Source organism: Neoarius graeffei, chromosome 23, assembly GCF_027579695.1.
Source record: "Neoarius graeffei isolate fNeoGra1 chromosome 23, fNeoGra1.pri, whole genome shotgun sequence".
NCBI lineage: Eukaryota > Metazoa > Chordata > Actinopteri > Siluriformes > Ariidae > Neoarius > Neoarius graeffei.
The window spans coordinates 59,974,429-59,992,321 of record NC_083591.1 but is presented as its reverse complement, the minus strand read 5'-3'; the positions used below and the strand labels follow the sequence as shown (position 1 = coordinate 59,992,321).

At 41.1% G+C, this 17,893-nt stretch overlaps 1 protein-coding gene across 1 annotated transcript in view; it reads left to right on the top strand.

Moving 5' to 3' along the window:
- The first annotated feature begins 4,363 nt into the window (after positions 1-4,363).
- Positions 4,364-17,893, top strand: part of LOC132871342 (netrin-G1) — a 37,328-nt gene continuing 23,798 nt past the window's right edge. Inside the window, exons 1-2 of the mRNA XM_060905454.1 lie at positions 4,364-4,600; positions 11,241-11,884. Coding sequence (XP_060761437.1) covers positions 4,364-4,600; positions 11,241-11,884 — 881 coding nt within the window. The remainder of the gene's footprint in view (positions 4,601-11,240; positions 11,885-17,893) is intronic.

Sequence of the window (17,893 nt, the reverse complement as noted above, 5' to 3'; positions counted from 1 at the left end):
ACTGAAGGGGGCGTGGCATCTACAGCTATCTGTACCAGTGTAAAGGGTGTGGTCATCTTTGTCTGGGCGTGGCTTCCTGTTCAATCAAGTTGACAGTTTTTGTGGGTTGAAATTAAACTGTTTAGAGATTCCTGAAACACACACACACACACGATCGTGCGCTGAAATGTTTGTGTTGTTGTTCTGGTCTCTGAAGGACACGTTTACTGCTCACTGAACACAAAATTAAAATAAATGTTGTTTGTGATTGAATCCGCCAGAGAAACAGGAGGCGCTGATGTTTCCATTATGGATTATAAAATATGCAATGTGACCAGACTGAAGAGTGTAAATCACCTGCGCGGATTATAGAGGGGCTCACCTTGCTGCCATCGCTTATGTAAACACACACACACACACACACACACACACACACACACACAGATGCAATAAGAGCTGAAATAAAGATGAATGTGTGTGAAGGTGTATTTCTGTTTGTTACACACAGTAATGAACTATTTAGAATATTGTATTGAAAAATATGACTCCCGCTCTCTCACTGCCAGAGTCTTGATTATTATTAGACAGAACAAAACCAGAGGTACAGATATGAAACACACACACACACACACACACACACACACACACACATCAACATCTGTCTAAGTGACAGTGAAGGAGGTGTGGCTTCTCTGTCTGTGACAGTGAAGGAGGCGTGGCCTCTGTGTCTAAGTGACAGTGAAGGAGGCATGGCCTCTGTGTGTTAAGTGACATTGAAGGAGGCGTGGCCTCTGTCCCAGTGAATCAGGTGTGGCTTCTCTGTACCTGTATATTTAAGTGAAGGAGGTGTGGTCTCTTACCTGTGAGTCTCACTGAAAGGGGTGTGGCCTGATTGTCTGAAAGTTGAAGTTAAAGAGGTGTGGCTTTTCGATGCCAACAATATTCATTGAAGGAGGAACTCCATCTCTGTTTATCATTCCCAATGAAGGAGGCATGGACCCTGTACCTATCAATCTCTTTTAAGGAGGTGTGGTCTTCTCAAAAACATAGTGAACAAAAATGACAACCTGCCAGAGGTGGACAAAAAACCCAACTTCATTACTTAAGTCAAAGTCCAGATCCCGCTGGTCAAATGTTACTCCGATACAAGTGAAAGTTCTCCAGTCAAATTTTTACTTAAGTTAAAGTACTGAAGTATTTGCTTTTAAAAATACTTAAGTATTAAAAGTACATTTTCTATCAATGCATTGTTGTATTATTGCCACAACGCTTACAAAACCTAACGCCGTGACCAAAGACAGAAATGTGAATTCACAAAATGAACACATGCTGTAGGAATCATGGTGGTTTAATGTTAAGCTAGCTAGTCAGTGAAGCTCCACTTGACATGTTAGCAAACTCTTTTCAAACTCGAAATCATATTGGGTAGCTAACACTACTAGAAAAGAAAGATTTCTACATTCTATTTATTTGGCATGATTATGCTAAAACATATTTCTGAAAGCACTTCAGATATGTTAACGTTATTCATGTTAGCGTAACTCCGTTTTTACATGCTAACTAACAGTGTCCAAGTTAACTAGCTGTGTGTAAACATTAGCCGTGGACAAGGTGATGGCAACTTGGCAGGAAAATCCATAGAAAGTCATTTGACTAACCAGACTGCATCGCTAGTTCTTAAAGCACAGACAACTTTGTTGCAAGCTTTCTCTTGGAATAAAATGTTTATATCCCTCATTATGCTTCTGCAGGTTGGACGGCAAGTTTTTGTAGGCTGTGACGTGGTTCATTTTCAGCAAACATTTAAAACAAAACGACTCTTTATTCCTTTCAGAAAACTGAAACATGAGTTCTAGCTATAGCCATGAGTGCACATATTCTCCAGAAGAACCGTCTCCTTCTATTCTGCCATCAACTGATCGTGTTCAAATAATGCTACTGAGAAATCACTGAACTTGATTTTATCCAGTCTATGGACGTGATGTGACCCTAGTGATTACTGATATTCTGTCTCAGTGTCACCTGCGAAAAAAACAATCACGTTTTAGAAAAGAAAAAAACATCCACTTTCAAAGCTGCTTCTTAATAACAGGTAACGAGGACCTTGATAGAAATGTAGTGGAGTAAAAAGTACGATATTTGCCTTTCAAATGTAGTGAAGTAAAAGTCATGTTTCAAAAAAAAATTACACTCAAAGTACAGATACTCAAAAAGTGTACTTAAGTACGGTACTCAAGTAAATGTACTTCGTTACTGTCCACCTCTGCAACCTGCTAACATCGTACAGCTTAACCGTAATGTTCAGGACCTTCAGTGTCACAGTTCAGCACACGTCCAGCAGGGGGCAGTGCTGTGTTAGCGTTAGCCAAGCACATTTAGCATAAATTTGAATAGTTAAATTTTGAATAGGTGGCAATCAGAATGATAGAATAATAGCTCCACCCACTCCTAATCTGTCATATACGGGATTTTAAAAGCAAAGTAAACAAACATTAAAGTAAACAAAACAACAAATACAGAGATGTTTGAGACAAACACAAATGCAGTCATGCTCATTTTATACCAGAGTGTAAAAATACACATAAAATAGGGTGTTCACACGGCACATATTTGCATCGATGCTGCACCGATGTATTTTGTTGCGATATCTCTTACACCGGTGTAAATTTTGCGCAGCGTTCACACGTTACAACCAGTGTTGCCAGATTGGGCGGTTTCCCGCCCAAGTTGGGCGGTTTAAAGTGCATTTTGGCGGGTTTTGAACATATTTTGGGCTGGAAAACGTCAGCAGGACATATTTTGGGCTGGAAAACGTCAGCAGTATCTGGCAACACTGGTCAGAACCCTGCTTACTAGAGAGAAGCGTGTTAGCACCGGTGCAGCCCCACTTGCGGTCACACGGCAGTTTCTGCGACCGTGTTATAGTAGCAAAAACTTTATTACTATCATTTCCTTTGATAGTAATAAAGTTTTGATATTTCCTTTTATTACTATCATTTCCTATCATTATTACTATCATTTCCGATAGTAATAATGCAGAAATGAAATATGCGCATGCGTGAAAATGTACTTCTTTTTCCCGGTTGTCATGGCATCACCAAGCGCCGGGAAAACAACGTGGATGAAGACACCAGTGTTGCCAGATATTGCTGACGTTTTCCATCCCAAAATATGTTCAAATCCGCCAAAATGCACTTAAAACTGCCAAATCTGGCAACACTGGAAGACACGCAGTTCTGTTGTTGTTGATATTCGCCATTTTGGAAGCGCAAAATACCAGGATGCAAATTATGCAATACCCTTATGTAATCAACTGTCCTGACGCGTAGCGAGTCTACCCCTGTAGCGTTCAGACGGCCCATTTTATATCGGTGCTGCCCCGCAAACTAGCATTTACTCCGGAGTAAATTTCTTAAACCACCTCCCGAGCAGGGTTAGATTTGCACCGGTTTAAGCAGCTTTCAGGGGCGACACCGCTATAACTTTGTACCGTGTGAACGCTCTACCGGGGCGGCCCCGGCGCTACACTGGAATAAAAGTTGCCGTGTGAACACCCCTTAAGTGTCTCAGCGAGTATTGGTGAATTAGTGGTGTGTGTGTGATTTTTATTTCATCTGCATTTTCTTGTTATTTTAAATGACTTTGCAATTATTTGTGGAATTTTTTTGTCCAATAATTGTTATAATCATAAATTTAGTGGGGATTAATCTCATGAGCTTCACTCTGTTCACACACTCCTTCCCTTTTCTTTCCTTTTATTCCTTGTAGATGAGCGATTTCGCAGGAAACTATGACTTGCGAGAAATCTGACTGACCGGCTGCAACTTCTTTGAAGAGAATCTTTTTTTAAAGCCACGCAGTTAAAAATAAAACTTTCAAAGCCTCTCAGTGACGTCGAGCAGCTCAGTCTGAACATCTGACACGTAAAAAACTTTTTCATCTTTTCAGAGATGTGGTGCGTTTTACAATCCATTTATATCTATCAGCAGATTTGGTACAAAAGTTGGACCAAAACGTGAATTTTCTCCCTTTGATGACGCACGTCACATGACTGAAAACAACTCAAGTAAAATGTAAAAAGCGAGTCATGTAAACACTTCTGTCTGATGATTAGCGCGTGCTAGCATTTCATATTAATGCTGTTCTCAGACAATATAATGACTGACACGTGCGTGTTTTACTCTGTTTCTGATGGCTAATGTTATATTTTACAGTACAGTTCAATCTGCAGATGACTGTAAAATAAATGTTTGTAAAATTTGGCTAAATCAGTGCTAGCGCTAGCATGCTGCCTTTACAAACCTAAATGTCCTGAAATCAAGCCTCATAACGGATTCTGTGTTTTTTCCCATTGTTGTCGTCCGCTGTAAATGATTTAGCAGCCATGCAGCTAGCAGTAGCGTTAACCCTGCAGTTGTGCATTAGCCGCGCGATACAGCACTCTCCGGCCTCTTGGGGGCACTACGATGTCTGCAAATCACAACTTTACACAGATGATAGACTCGTGTGGCATTACATGGCGTGCCAGCCAGAATCCACTGACATGACCAAGTACGTAAGGGTGAATCTGGAGCCGGAGAACATCACATGTGGAGACCCACCAGAGATCTACTGCGCTTTGGTCAGTGCACTTTTTATTATTTATCTTTGGTTTTATGGCTTAGAGTCAGAAATAGTGATGTTTACCAGATTATACTTTTTATTATTAATACTGACATGAAGTTTGGGGAAAATGTGTCTGAAACTGTGCCCTCTATCCCTACCACCTAATCCCTACTCTCTACTTCCTACCCCCTAATCCCTGTTCCTGTGTCTGTCTCTCCACAGAACTGTCTGTCCAACTATCTGTACATCTTATTATATATCCATATTGTTGAGCTGTCCATTTGTCCTTAAATTTACCTGTCTGTCTTTTCAGCTGTCTGTCTTTCACTCAGTAACAGTCTGGTGTGCTTTTCCTGTTAACACGTTGAACATGTGACAGCGCCATCAGTGATTTCGTAGATAAATTGTGAATAACCCGTGAAATAAAGACAGGTGTGAGAGTGACGCTCGGTTCGAGACTCAGTGTTCCTGCTGTCTCACTTCACGCTGCTGCAAAACCCAAAGCAAACTTTTATATCTGCAGAGTGACAGAAAATAAATAAAATGACTGAAAAAACAGAGACGAAACTGAAAATAAACCTTTCAGCGTGTCACAAGATTTCATTCATGAGGTCTAACAATAGACCTGTCTCTCTGTATCTGTCTCACTGTCTGTCTCTCTGTCTCACTCTCTATTTGTATGTCTGTCTCTCTGTTGTCTTGTCGGTCTGTATCCATCTGTCTCGCTGTCTGCCTGTCTCTCTGTCTACCTGTCTGTCTGTCTCACTGTCTGTCTCTGTCTGCCTGTCTGTCTCTCTGTCTCACTGTCTGTGTATTCCACAGTAAACATCCCTCTGCTGCTCATTACATTGAGATTTTTTAAAAATAATTGCTTTAAAAATCACAGAAAACAGGGAGTGTAAATAATGTGATATAAATAATTATAAATCATTTAAAAAATTATAATTTTTCTCTTTGATGTGATCACTTTGTTTATCTGTGGTTTACTGTTGTGTTTCTTTTCAACATGTATCACCTCTCATATTCATTTATCACCTGAAACCAGTGTGGAAATACACACACACACACACACACACACACACACATGCTGAGAGAGAAGATGGAGTGTGTGAGAGGTTTACTGCAGGAGGGAGGTAACCTTTATTTTATTTTTAGCTGCAGAATCGAGATGAAGAGCAAAAACACGGTTATTATTCTTTTCTCTGAATTTGGGTTCACCTTTACAACTGCAGTGTGATACATCAGTGTGACCATACACTCGAGTGATACACAAGTGTGGTCCATCAGTGTGATACATGGGTGTGATATCACACTCATCACAAAGGGAAGAATGGAAAAGAAAAAATATTTTATTTAGGCCATTGATGGATTTTGGTCTTTCAGAAAGTCCAGACTGGGAATAAAATCCACATTGTACTGGGTTTTCTTCTCTCCAGTTTCAGTAGAAAGTGAGAGTGTAGATGAGTTTGAACTCTGTCCAGAAGGTTGAAGAAGAAGGGATTAACATATGAGCAGGATAAAAGAGGGAAGGCTTTCAAATCCAGCACTCACATCTCCAGTTCATCATCTCCAGTTCGTATCTCATGGCTTCATCAAGTTGTTGTTCCTGAGGAACTCACAGAGCCTGATAAAATATAGTGTGTGCTGGATCAAGTGCTATTCTCTCTTCAACTGAATAATGAGAGTGGAAACCATTCAGTTTAATTAACCCAGTGATTAATGAGAGAGTCACAGCTCGCGTTGATACACTGCAGATATACGAGACTCGTGTTAGATTTATTTCAACACTCGCTAAATCTTATTCGTGTCATATATTAGTCATTTATTTTTCTTCAGCTTTGTTACACTGTTTCATTTAACAGCAAAGAAAACAATTTTTTCCTTCTTTATGCTGCATTTTCTGTCCCTGAATTAAAGGCGAGTTTGTGATTAAAAGCAGCCGACTGAATACGAGGAGCATCCTCACGTAAATACTGACGTGACTTTAGGACTTCAGTCACCAAATCAGAACACGACCCTCAGGGACAAACTACATGGCACTGATATTGTCTGTCTGTCTGTCTATCATTACGCTCTTGGGTGTGGCAGTTCCAGTAAATTTGGTCTGATGGCAGTCGAGAAGTTTCTGACGTTTTCACACAGTGAAATCACACTAATCACACAGTGGCCACACACTAATCAAACTAACCACATACCATTCATTCATCAATCACACACTATTCACATACTCAAAGTCCTTCGCACACCATTCATGGTGCTTTTGGCAGCGCCGATGTCTGTCTGTTTTTGTAGCCCTCGGCCTCTCGGGTTACAGATTAGCTAGGGTTACAGTGGGGGGCGGGTCCTCCGGTAACCACGAGAGTTTGACTCCAATTCACATTTGTATTGCAGCATAGTAGGCACCATTTTTATGATGGTCTTTGGTGTGGCCCAACTGGGAGTAGAACTTGAGATCTCCTGATCGAGACATGCTAACCACTAGGCCACTCGCCAGTATAATCACACACTAACCACACACTAATTACATACTGATCACACTAACCAGACACTAATCACACGATCACACTAACCAGACACTAATCACATACTGATCACACTAACCAGACACTAATCACATACTGATCACACTAACCAGACACTAATCACACGATCACACTAACCAGACACTAATTACATACTGATCACACTAACCAGACACTAATCACATACTGATCACACTAACCAGACACTAATCACACGATCACACTAACCAGACACTAATCACACGATCACACTAACCAGACACTAATCACATACTGATCACACTAACCAGACACTAATCACATATTGATCACACTAACCAGACACTAATCACATATTGATCACACTAACCAGACACTAATCACACGATCACACTAACCAGACACTAATTACATACTGATCGCATTAACCAGACACTAATCACACGATCACACTAACCAGACACTAATCACATACTGATCACGCTAACCAGACACTAATCACATACTGGTCACACTAACCAGACACTAATCACACGATCACACTAACCAGACACTAATCACATACTGATCACACTAACCAGACACTAATCACATACTGATCACACTAACCAGACACTAATCACATATTGATCACACTAACCAGACACTAATCACATACTGATCACACTAATCAGACACTAATCACACGATCACACTAACCAGACACTAATCACACGATCCAGACACTAATTACATACTGATCACACTAACCTGACATTAATCACATACTGATCACACTAACCAGACACTAATCACATACTGATCACATACTAATCATACAGTAACTGGTGGGCTCTTTCTATTCGGAAAGCAATAAGGATTTATTTGTGATCATTATTCGGTGATATAAGAAAGTTATGTACAGACTCATTTATTGTAAAAATGTCAATAACTCACTGTAATGATATAATTTTAAATATAATTCTGTATAAAATACAGAAGACAAACTAAACAGAAAATTTAAAACAAACAAATCACTAAAATGAGTCACAGTGAATCAAATTAATTAAACACCATGTACTTAAAGAGGGAGTTTACAGCAAATAAAATCACTAAAGTGAGTTTTAAAGGCCGTTCATATTAATCAATTCCAGGAAGCTGGATTCAGTTAGACAGTTGGTCCATAAGAATCGATTCACTAAACTGAGTTCAAGTGACTCGGATTTCTGATCGTTTGAAAAAGCAGTTTGAAAGAAAGTGAATCCATACATGTCAACCTATACGGAATGTCTGTATTTTATACGGATTTGATTCAATAAACGTAGTATACGGGCGTACAAATAAAGTTATATGGATTCTTTAAAAAAAAACTTCAATATTTATTTAGAGCTATAATCAATTCCCATGATGATAAAAGAGCGCATAACATTCACAAACGTACTGTACACCACAGAAAGCGCACACAGCCAGTAAAGAGTCTTATGAAATCACGCGTTATCTTGTGGTAGCGAGACTTTGTTCCACTTCTGATCATGTACACACCGCATTGCGAGAATCCCGCCAACCGGGCAGTAACATTTTGTTTGAAACGCATATTTCCACCTGAGCAACTTTCACTAGCGACTGAAAAGATTCTGAATGGGCGCTCCGGCAAGATCAACACAGACACTTGCTGTGACATGCAGCCTCGTGAGGTATTGGTGCAGACTGCTAAAAAAGCTGTCATGGAGTACAATTCAGAACATTAGAGTGACACTTTGTGTTTTTGTCGAACATTGGAGCTTTGTATTCATTCTGAAGGTTTATTGTTATTAATATTGAATAAAAAGTAACTTGGATATATCATTGTTAATTATCATTCAGGGCGGCACGGTGGTGTAGTGGTTAGCGCTGTCGCCTCACAGCAAGAAGGTCCTGGGTTCGAGCCCCGGGGCCGGCGAGGGCCTTTCTGTGTGGAGTTTGCATGTTCTCCCCGTGTCCACGTGGGTTTCCTCCGGGTGCTCCGGTTTCCCCCACAGTCCAAAGACATGCAGGTTAGGTTAACTGGTGACTCTAAATTGAGCGTAGGTGTGAATGTGAGTGTGAATGGTTGTCTGTGTCTATGTGTCAGCCCTGTGATGACCTGGCGACTTGTCCAGGGTGAACCCCGCCTTTCACCTGTAGTCAGCTGGGATAGGATCCAGCTCGCCTGCGACCCTGTAGAAGGATAAAGCGGCTACAGATAATGAGATGAGAATTATCATTCAAATTTTAGGTAAATTATTTTAATTTGCATCTTATACGGATTTTATAAGGGAAATACGGATTTTGGACGTTGGTTATACAGGTTTGATTGACCAAAGGTTGACATGTATGTGAATCAGTAAAATGATTCAAAATGGAAAAATAAATAAATCACACAGTCTGATTTATTTAAACAAATAGTTTGAACAAATCATATTTCTAAGGTGAATCATAATTAAACTCATCAGTACATTTTCATCCATTTTAATTCTCTATTTTCTTGTGTTCATTATTGCCAAAATATTTCAATCCTCAGTCAACAAGTTGATGTTTGTGCTGTTGGGATCAATATGGCAATCAGGAAATTTAAAAAAAAAAACATTAAACACAACAGATTCTAAATATGTTTAAGTCTTAGATAAAACATTTAATAGCAAAATATTCCCTTTTCCAAAGAAGTCCCGTGATTAGACCTCAGCGTGGTTTGATTTTTGATTCATATGAAGCATCATTGAGAAGACGACACACTCGAGCACCACAGCGTCGGTAATTCAGCACTCAACACCAGCCTGAGAACCGAACTTTATACTTCTGCTCTCAGAACGGAGCCGAGACGAACCACGTGAGGAAACGCATCAGGTCATTCTCACTGGAGCACACGTTAATCAGATCCACGACAAGTCACTTCACTTTAAATAACTGACTCAATAGTGTTGAGTTCATGTTTCTGTAACGTTCTTCTACTTCAGGATGGGAATATAATAATTACAGAAAATATTTCACAATGAGTTCATTAGGAATAATTTAAACACATTCAGGCTCAGGAGTGAATCGAGATTAAATCCACTGGATGTTATTTTTATGAAGAAGCACAGCAGACGACATTAGAATGTAAATATAAGTATAGGAATTATTTATTTTATTAATTAGTGTTTGAGTGAATTTGTAATTAAAGCAGCTGTTTAATGAGGCTGGAGATGAAGCTGTGAAATGTATTTGAGATTAAAGTGTTAATACCCACAATGCATCACTGCTCATGATCAGATTAGACAGATCATGTGATTAAACTGAGAAATAAAGAACTTTGAGTTCATCTCCCTGTAGTGACTGTAAAAGATGATAAATATTTATGAATTTTCAGTCGAGTTTCTGTGGAAGATGACCAGAAGAAAACATTTTACACATTTTTATTTTCTGTGCCAATCACATGACGCCTCACAGCTCAGAGACAAGAATAAAAATACAATAATTTTTTAAAAATGAAATTAGAGTTAAAATGTGTATAAACATCACTTAGTACTTAATTAGTGCAGGTCACTGTTTCTGTCACAGTGTTTTCCTTTAATTCATTTTCACATCAGTCTCATGGGCAACAACATCTCTGTAATCTGACCTTTTAATCTGACCTTTGACCCTCAGTGTTGTGGATTAAAAAAGACTCTCAAATGAGTTTTGAGGTTTTTATCCTGGACACTGGGGAAAGGTTTTATTTTACTGAAGAGTGAAACAATTACTCCTCTGCTGTAAACATAATTCATATAATAATAATAATAATAATAATAATAAATCTCTAGCCGCTTTATCCTGTCCTACAGGGTCGCAGGCGAGCTGGATCCTATCCCAGCTGACTACGGGCGAAAGGCGGGGTTCACCCTGGACAAGTCGCCAGGTCATCACAGGGCTGACACATAGACACAGACAACCATTCACACTCACATTCACACCTACGCTCAATTTAGAGTCACCAGTTAACCTAACCTGCATGTCTTTGGACTGTGGGGGAAACCGGAGCACCCGGAGGAAACCCACGCGGACACGGGGAGAACATGCAAACTCCGCACAGAAAGGCCCTCGCGGGCCACGGGGCTCGAACCCAGACCTTCTTGCTGTGAGGTGCCGTCCAATAATAATATTTATTAATCCTGCACTATAAATGTTCCTTGTGCTCTGCAGGAGAACCCATACATGTGCAATAACGAATGTGACGCCGCTACAGAGGAACTCGCTCACCCTCCTGAGCTCATGTTCGACCTGGAGGGTCGAAACCCAACGACATTTTGGCAGTCGACCACATGGAAAAAGTTTCCCAAACCTCTGCAGGTGAACATCACGCTGTCATGGGACAAAACCATCGAGCTGACTGATGACATTGTGATCACGTTCGAATCGGGTCGACCCGAGCAGATGATCCTGGAGAAGTCTCTGGACTACGGGAGAACGTGGCAGCTGTACCAGCTCTACGCCACCGACTGCCTGGACGCCTTCACCATGGAGCCCAGGTCAGTGCATGAGATTTCCCAACGTAAGCTGATGGACATCATCTGCACCGAAGATTATTCCCGAGGTTACGTCTGGAAATACGACAAAACAGTGCGATTCGAGATCAAAGATCGCTTCGCGCTGTTCGCTGGGCCTCGACTTCACAACATGGCGTCTTTATACGGACAGTTAGATACCACAAGAGACCTGAAGGACTTTTTTACACTCACAGATTTACGCATCAGACTTTTACGGCCCGCGACAGGAGCCACGACGGTGGATGAGGACAATCTCTCCAGATACTTCTACGCCATTTCAGACATCAAAGTCCAAGGCAGGTGAGAAGAGCTCTCAGAGTTCTTAGTTCTCTTAGAGTTCTAAGAATTTCACCCAGCATTCAACTAATCAATAAAAAACTCTTCACTTCTATAATAACAGATCGATCAGAAACCTGAATCACACATGACTCGATCAATTACAGATCACAGGATGTGGTGAAGTTTAGAGCTTTATACATGTCACAGCTTCAGAACAGACAGAGGTGAAGAAGGAACTTACTGGATGATGGTGATGATGAAGGTGATGGTGGTGATGATGATTAAGGTGATGATTCACACCTCTGTGTGTGTGTGTGTGTGTGTGTGTGTATCAGAGCAGCAGCTCATTGGGAAAAGTGTACTGTAGTAATTCTGATTAAAAACAGAAAAAATCACATGCAACATCAACACAGCTCTGTGTGCACATCGAGTCCTGCGCCAATCTGTGTGCCATATACCGTACATCCATTATAATTACCACACACAAAAACACACACACTCCGTGTCAGTAGTTCTTGAGATGACTGTTAGTGGTTCAGGTGTGTGTCATTAATACGGAGCTCTGTGGTTTTAATTAGAGTCCAGGAGATTTTCAGGATCGATGGTGTTTAGTGTGATTAATTATGGATGTGTGTGTAATCACAGGGAATAATACACATCTGAAGAGACTCTTCTATTTCTGTCACACTAATCCCAGTGTGTGTATATATGTGTGTGTTAATGAAGGCCTTTGGGGTGTCGTATTGCTTTGATGTATTAAAGCAGGAAGTGGTTTACACGGCTGAGGATTTTCTCTCGGATAACCCCTCACATCATCGCTGAGCGTTTCTACTCCGAGACGTTTCACTGCCACTGAGTTTAGTTTCATTCAGACTGAACACAGGTTGTGACTCACTTCACCTCTCCTCACGCCATTAACAGGAAATCCACCAGTCTGACTGACGTGTCTCTCTCTCTCTCTCTCTCTCTCTCTCTCTCGTGTTGTGTGCCTGCATTTTATATTCAGCATTTCACTTTTTCTTCTTTTACTTGAAGGAACATCAAAGTGAAAACGTCTCTTCACACACGAGGTGAAGGAGGTGTGTGTGTTTTCTCTTTCAAGGTTGAGTAATGAAACAAGGCTGTTATATTCCTTTTCTTCCATTAATGATAAAAAAAAATGACCAGAAATCGGACAATCATCTGCCTCAAGATCAGAGGAGACACAACTGAATCCCCCCAGTGTGAATCCCAGCATTACGTTCTTACATTCACCTCACTCATCAGGAAAGATGAAAATAATAATAATAATAATAATAATAATAATTCCATGTCCACTAATCAACATAAACCTTGACCTAAAAATTTATCCACTGGCGTATTCAATATAAGAACACCTGAAGATGAAGAGTGATGTAGTAGAACGATGCTCCTTAAAGAGAAAACTACCATCACAAACCATAAACAGACTGGTTTTACCCTCAGAGATGGAATCACCACACGAGACACCAAAAGCTTCACAGAACGACATGATCTCAAAGTTAAAGCCTCGCAGTTAGTTATTCTGTCCTGCCAGTGAATCAGAACTCCGGAAATTCTAACAGGATAAATGAAATAAATCTGACTGGTGGGTTGAAGTGGCACAGGATAAAGTTGACCAATGGGGTCAGGTTTACTGCCCAAAAAACAGCCCCACAAACACATGATTTAAATAGGAAACATGCTTCAGTTACACTGTGCTCACTGTAATTCCTGGGGGGAGATGATCAGAGTTTCTTCCTCAACATGACAGCGTGTCTGTGATCTAACGGAGCCTGGTGCAGCAGTGCTTCAACTTAAATATTTCACCATTATGATGATCTTTTCAATGGTCTACACACAGCACATCAGCCCTGAACTGGGGGGGGGTCAGAGAAGAAATTTGGGTGGGCACCACACACCCATCCTGGCCTGCTTCTAGATCCGGCCAGAGTGTGTGTGGTGTTTGAGTTAAACAAGGTTTGTTAATGAAGTTTCTGAAGGGAATAGGGAAGAGAAGTGATGATTTTAATAACCGAACACAACATGCCGCCCTCAGCAACTCGCTCCAGCTTTATCACAGTTTCAGTTTTCTTCTTCATTATCATCATCATCATCATCCTGAAGACTGCAGAGACTCAGTGTGAGCTGAGCAGAAGGACCTAGAGAAGATTCTCAGTGTGGAAGAATAAGAAGAGAAAAAGTGATAAAAGCACTTATTAAATTGACTTTTCATCTCTCCTGCAAGATGCAGTGAAATCAGACGCACCACATGCCAGCCGTCTGAGAGACGATCCACCTTTCAGCCGGGTTTAACGAGGCCTCAGATCCGAACACTCGGAGGGTTATTACGAACACAGCAGCAGCTGTTTGATTAGAAATAAATCTGCATTTGTTTGAAATAAAAATCACTCACATCAGATACTTTCACCCTCCGTCTCAAACGCTGGAGATCATGACTGAGAAGGAGTTTTCACCAGAACATCGTCTCAGCCTCAGTCACAACCCCATCAAATGGAACTCTTTCCAGTTCAGGCCTGAAAACTTCTGATGATTCAGACTAAAGTGTTCACACATTTACTAGATAAAATGCCTTTTTAAAAAAAAAATAGAATTAGCCTGTAGCTGTGTTCCGTCAGGAAATGGTAGTGGAGACACAAACGCAGAGAATTTCCTGGATAAAACACAAACAACAACAGAAACCTGACCCTGCACAACTAAAACCGAAATAGTGACACTAAGGAGGCATAACGAGACACAGGTGAGAGGGATGTGACCAGATCATGTGACCTGCAGGGGCTGATGGGTTGTGTAGTTCTGCACCTTACAGCACTAACATCATAAACATTAGCGCATTCTACAGCGTCTTAAGATCTTTCTCTCTTTACTGTTGTAACACACTGCCCCATTTATATTTAAACCAAAGTGGGCGTGGTCTCTAAGTGTGTACTGGAAAGCAGTGATTAAAAAAACAGGGCTGCTGGGAAAACAAGCAATTTAGTTTTTCATTCATAAATTATAACAAATTTTCAGAACCTCACTCATGGAACTGATATTTACAGATGGCAACAATATTGGCCTCGTAACGTCCGATCAGATTTACTTCAGAGTTTTTGTTCTGTTCGTTGTGTTCATAATGAAAGTGCTTTTATGACCACATTAAATACATTGGTGAAAAATTATCAGGTTGAAATGAAATGAAATGTAAAGCCCTCTGTGCTTCTTCATCATGTGTGAGAAATGTCAGGCTCAGCAGGAAGTGGATGGATTTCTGACGATGTGGATCGAGTTTGCAGTGAGAGACTAAACGCTGCGTTTATAAAAAAACACAGTAAAACAAAGAGAGTAGAAATGTAGAATACAACACGAGTTCAGGGTTCGCATCCCTTACAGAGAGCTCAGCAAAATATTTAGTGTGGATGAGGTCAGAAATGTGGAGCGAGACGTTTAACCCTCAGCGTCCTGAGGACAAAATCAATAAGGGTGAAGTGGAGCAGTGAGAACTGAACTTTAACACCACGATCAAATAAACATTCTGACTCACCGTCTGAGCTTCACTTCACAGATCGTCTTCAGAAAAGAGAACAAAATACAGAAAAACATTAGAGACGTTTCTGTAGAGTAGAGCAGGGAGCAGGAGGTGTTGATTAGTTCTCTCTAACAACAGCTCTGAGAGTAGTGCATGATGATGATGATGAAGGTGATGATGATGATGATGATGATGAAGGTTATGATGATGAAGGTGATGATGATGATGATGAAGGTGATGATGGTGATGATGATGAAGGTGATGATGATGATGAAGGTGATGATGGTGATGATGATGATGGTGATGATGATGATGGTGATGATGATGAAGGTGATGATGATGATGAAGGTGATGATGGTGATGATGATGATGGTGATGATGATGACGGTGATGATGGTGATGATGATGATAATAATGATGATGATGATGAAAGTGATGATGATGATAATGAAGGTGATGATGGTGATGATGATGATGAAGGTGATGATGATGAACGTGATGATGATGATGATGATGAAGGTGGTGATGGTGATGATGAAGGTGATGGTGATGATGATGATGAAGGTGATGGTGATGATGATGATGAAGGTGATGATGGTGATGATAAAGGTGATGATGATTATGATGATGATGAAGGTGATGATGATGGTGGTGGTGGTGATGATGATGATGATGATGATGATGATGGTGATGGTGATGATGGTGGTGATGATGATGATGATGATGAAGGTGATGGTGGTGGTGGTGATGATGATGAAGGTGATGATGATGAAGGTGATGGTGGTGGTGGTGATGATGAAGGTGATGATGATGATGAAGAAGGTGATGATGATGAGGAGGATAAGGATGATGATGATGAAGGTGGTGGTGATGATGAAGGTGATGGTGATGAAGGTGATGATGATGGTAGTGGTGGTGATGATGAAGGTGATGATGATGATGATGATGATGATGAAGGTGATGATGATGAAGGTGATGGTGATGATGGTGGTGGTGGTGATGATGAAGGTGATGATGAAGGTGGTGATGATGATGATGATGATGATGATGAAGGTAATGGTGGTGATGAAGGTGATCATGATGATGAAGGTGATGATGATGATGGTGATGATGATGAAGGTGATGATGATGGTGGTGGTGATGATGAAGGTAATGATGATGATGAAGGTGATGATGATGATGATGATGATGATGATGACGAAGGTGATGATGGTGATGATGATGAAGGTGATGACGATGAAGGTGATGGTGATGATGATGATGATGATGATGAAGGTGATTATGATGATGATGAAGGTGATGATGGTGATGATGATGATGATGATGATGGTGATGATGATGGTGATGATGATGAAGGTGATGATGATGATCAAGGTGATGATGGATGAAACTTATCTTGAAGTTCTCTGCCATCTTCAGGACAGCAGTTTCGCTTCTTTGAGGTTTTTCAGTAAATCAAAATCAAAATCAAATCAAGTTTATTTGTACAGCGCTTTTAACAAACATTGTCGCAAAGCAGCTTTACAGAATTTGAACGACTTAAAACATGAGCTAATTTTATCCCTAATCTATCCCCCATGAGCAAGCCTGTGGCGACGGTGGCAAGGAAAAACTCCCTCAGACGACATGAGGAAGAAACCTCGAGAGGAACCAGACTCAAAAGGGAACCCATCCTCATTTGGGCAACAACAGACAGCCTGACTATAATATTAACAGTTTTAACAGGTATAACCCTCAACTGTCCTCATGGGGCCGTCCTTCACAGGAGTGGGGCGATAAAACTCCGACCAGACACAGGGCACCAGGATGGATCAAGCAGGTCCGAGGGGCAGAAGAGGCCAGCATCTCAATCCCAGGATCAACATGTAACTCAGAGGGACAGATGGGGGGGGGAGAGAGAGAGAGAAAGAAAACACGTTGTTAGGTATGCCCTAAAAATGACAAGTATTAAATCTGTGTGGTAGGCTCGCAGAGACGAGAGTCTTTACATCAGGCATAACACACAATGGCATGTTAATATGGTAAAAAATATATCATGACCTGCTCTGGCTGGATGCTTGATTGGGTGATGGGAGCACACTCCTCAGCAATGATGAGATGCAGAGGGGACCCTTAGGCCTGGCCAAGACAATTCAGTTACATTTCACCGGGTCTGGGACATGCGACAGAATGTCTGACGGCCGATTCCCTGCAGGCTACGATAGCCAGTCGAGGTCCCCACCGTCTCCACCAAAAGATTTCCTGTTGACTCCATGTAACTCAGAGGGACAGATTTGGGGTGGGGGGGAGAGAAAGAAAACACAGGTGGTTAGGTATGCCCAATGTCACCTGAATAAGTAGGAACAGTATACATATTGCACCGAGTACAAGCAGGGACTCCGGCAACTAACTATGACAGCATAACTAAAAGGAGAGAGCCAGAAGGTAACACAGGCATGAGGGAGCCCCGGGACATAAAGCAGCCAGCCACTGCACCGTCAACAAACTCGAGTGAGCAAGCGAGT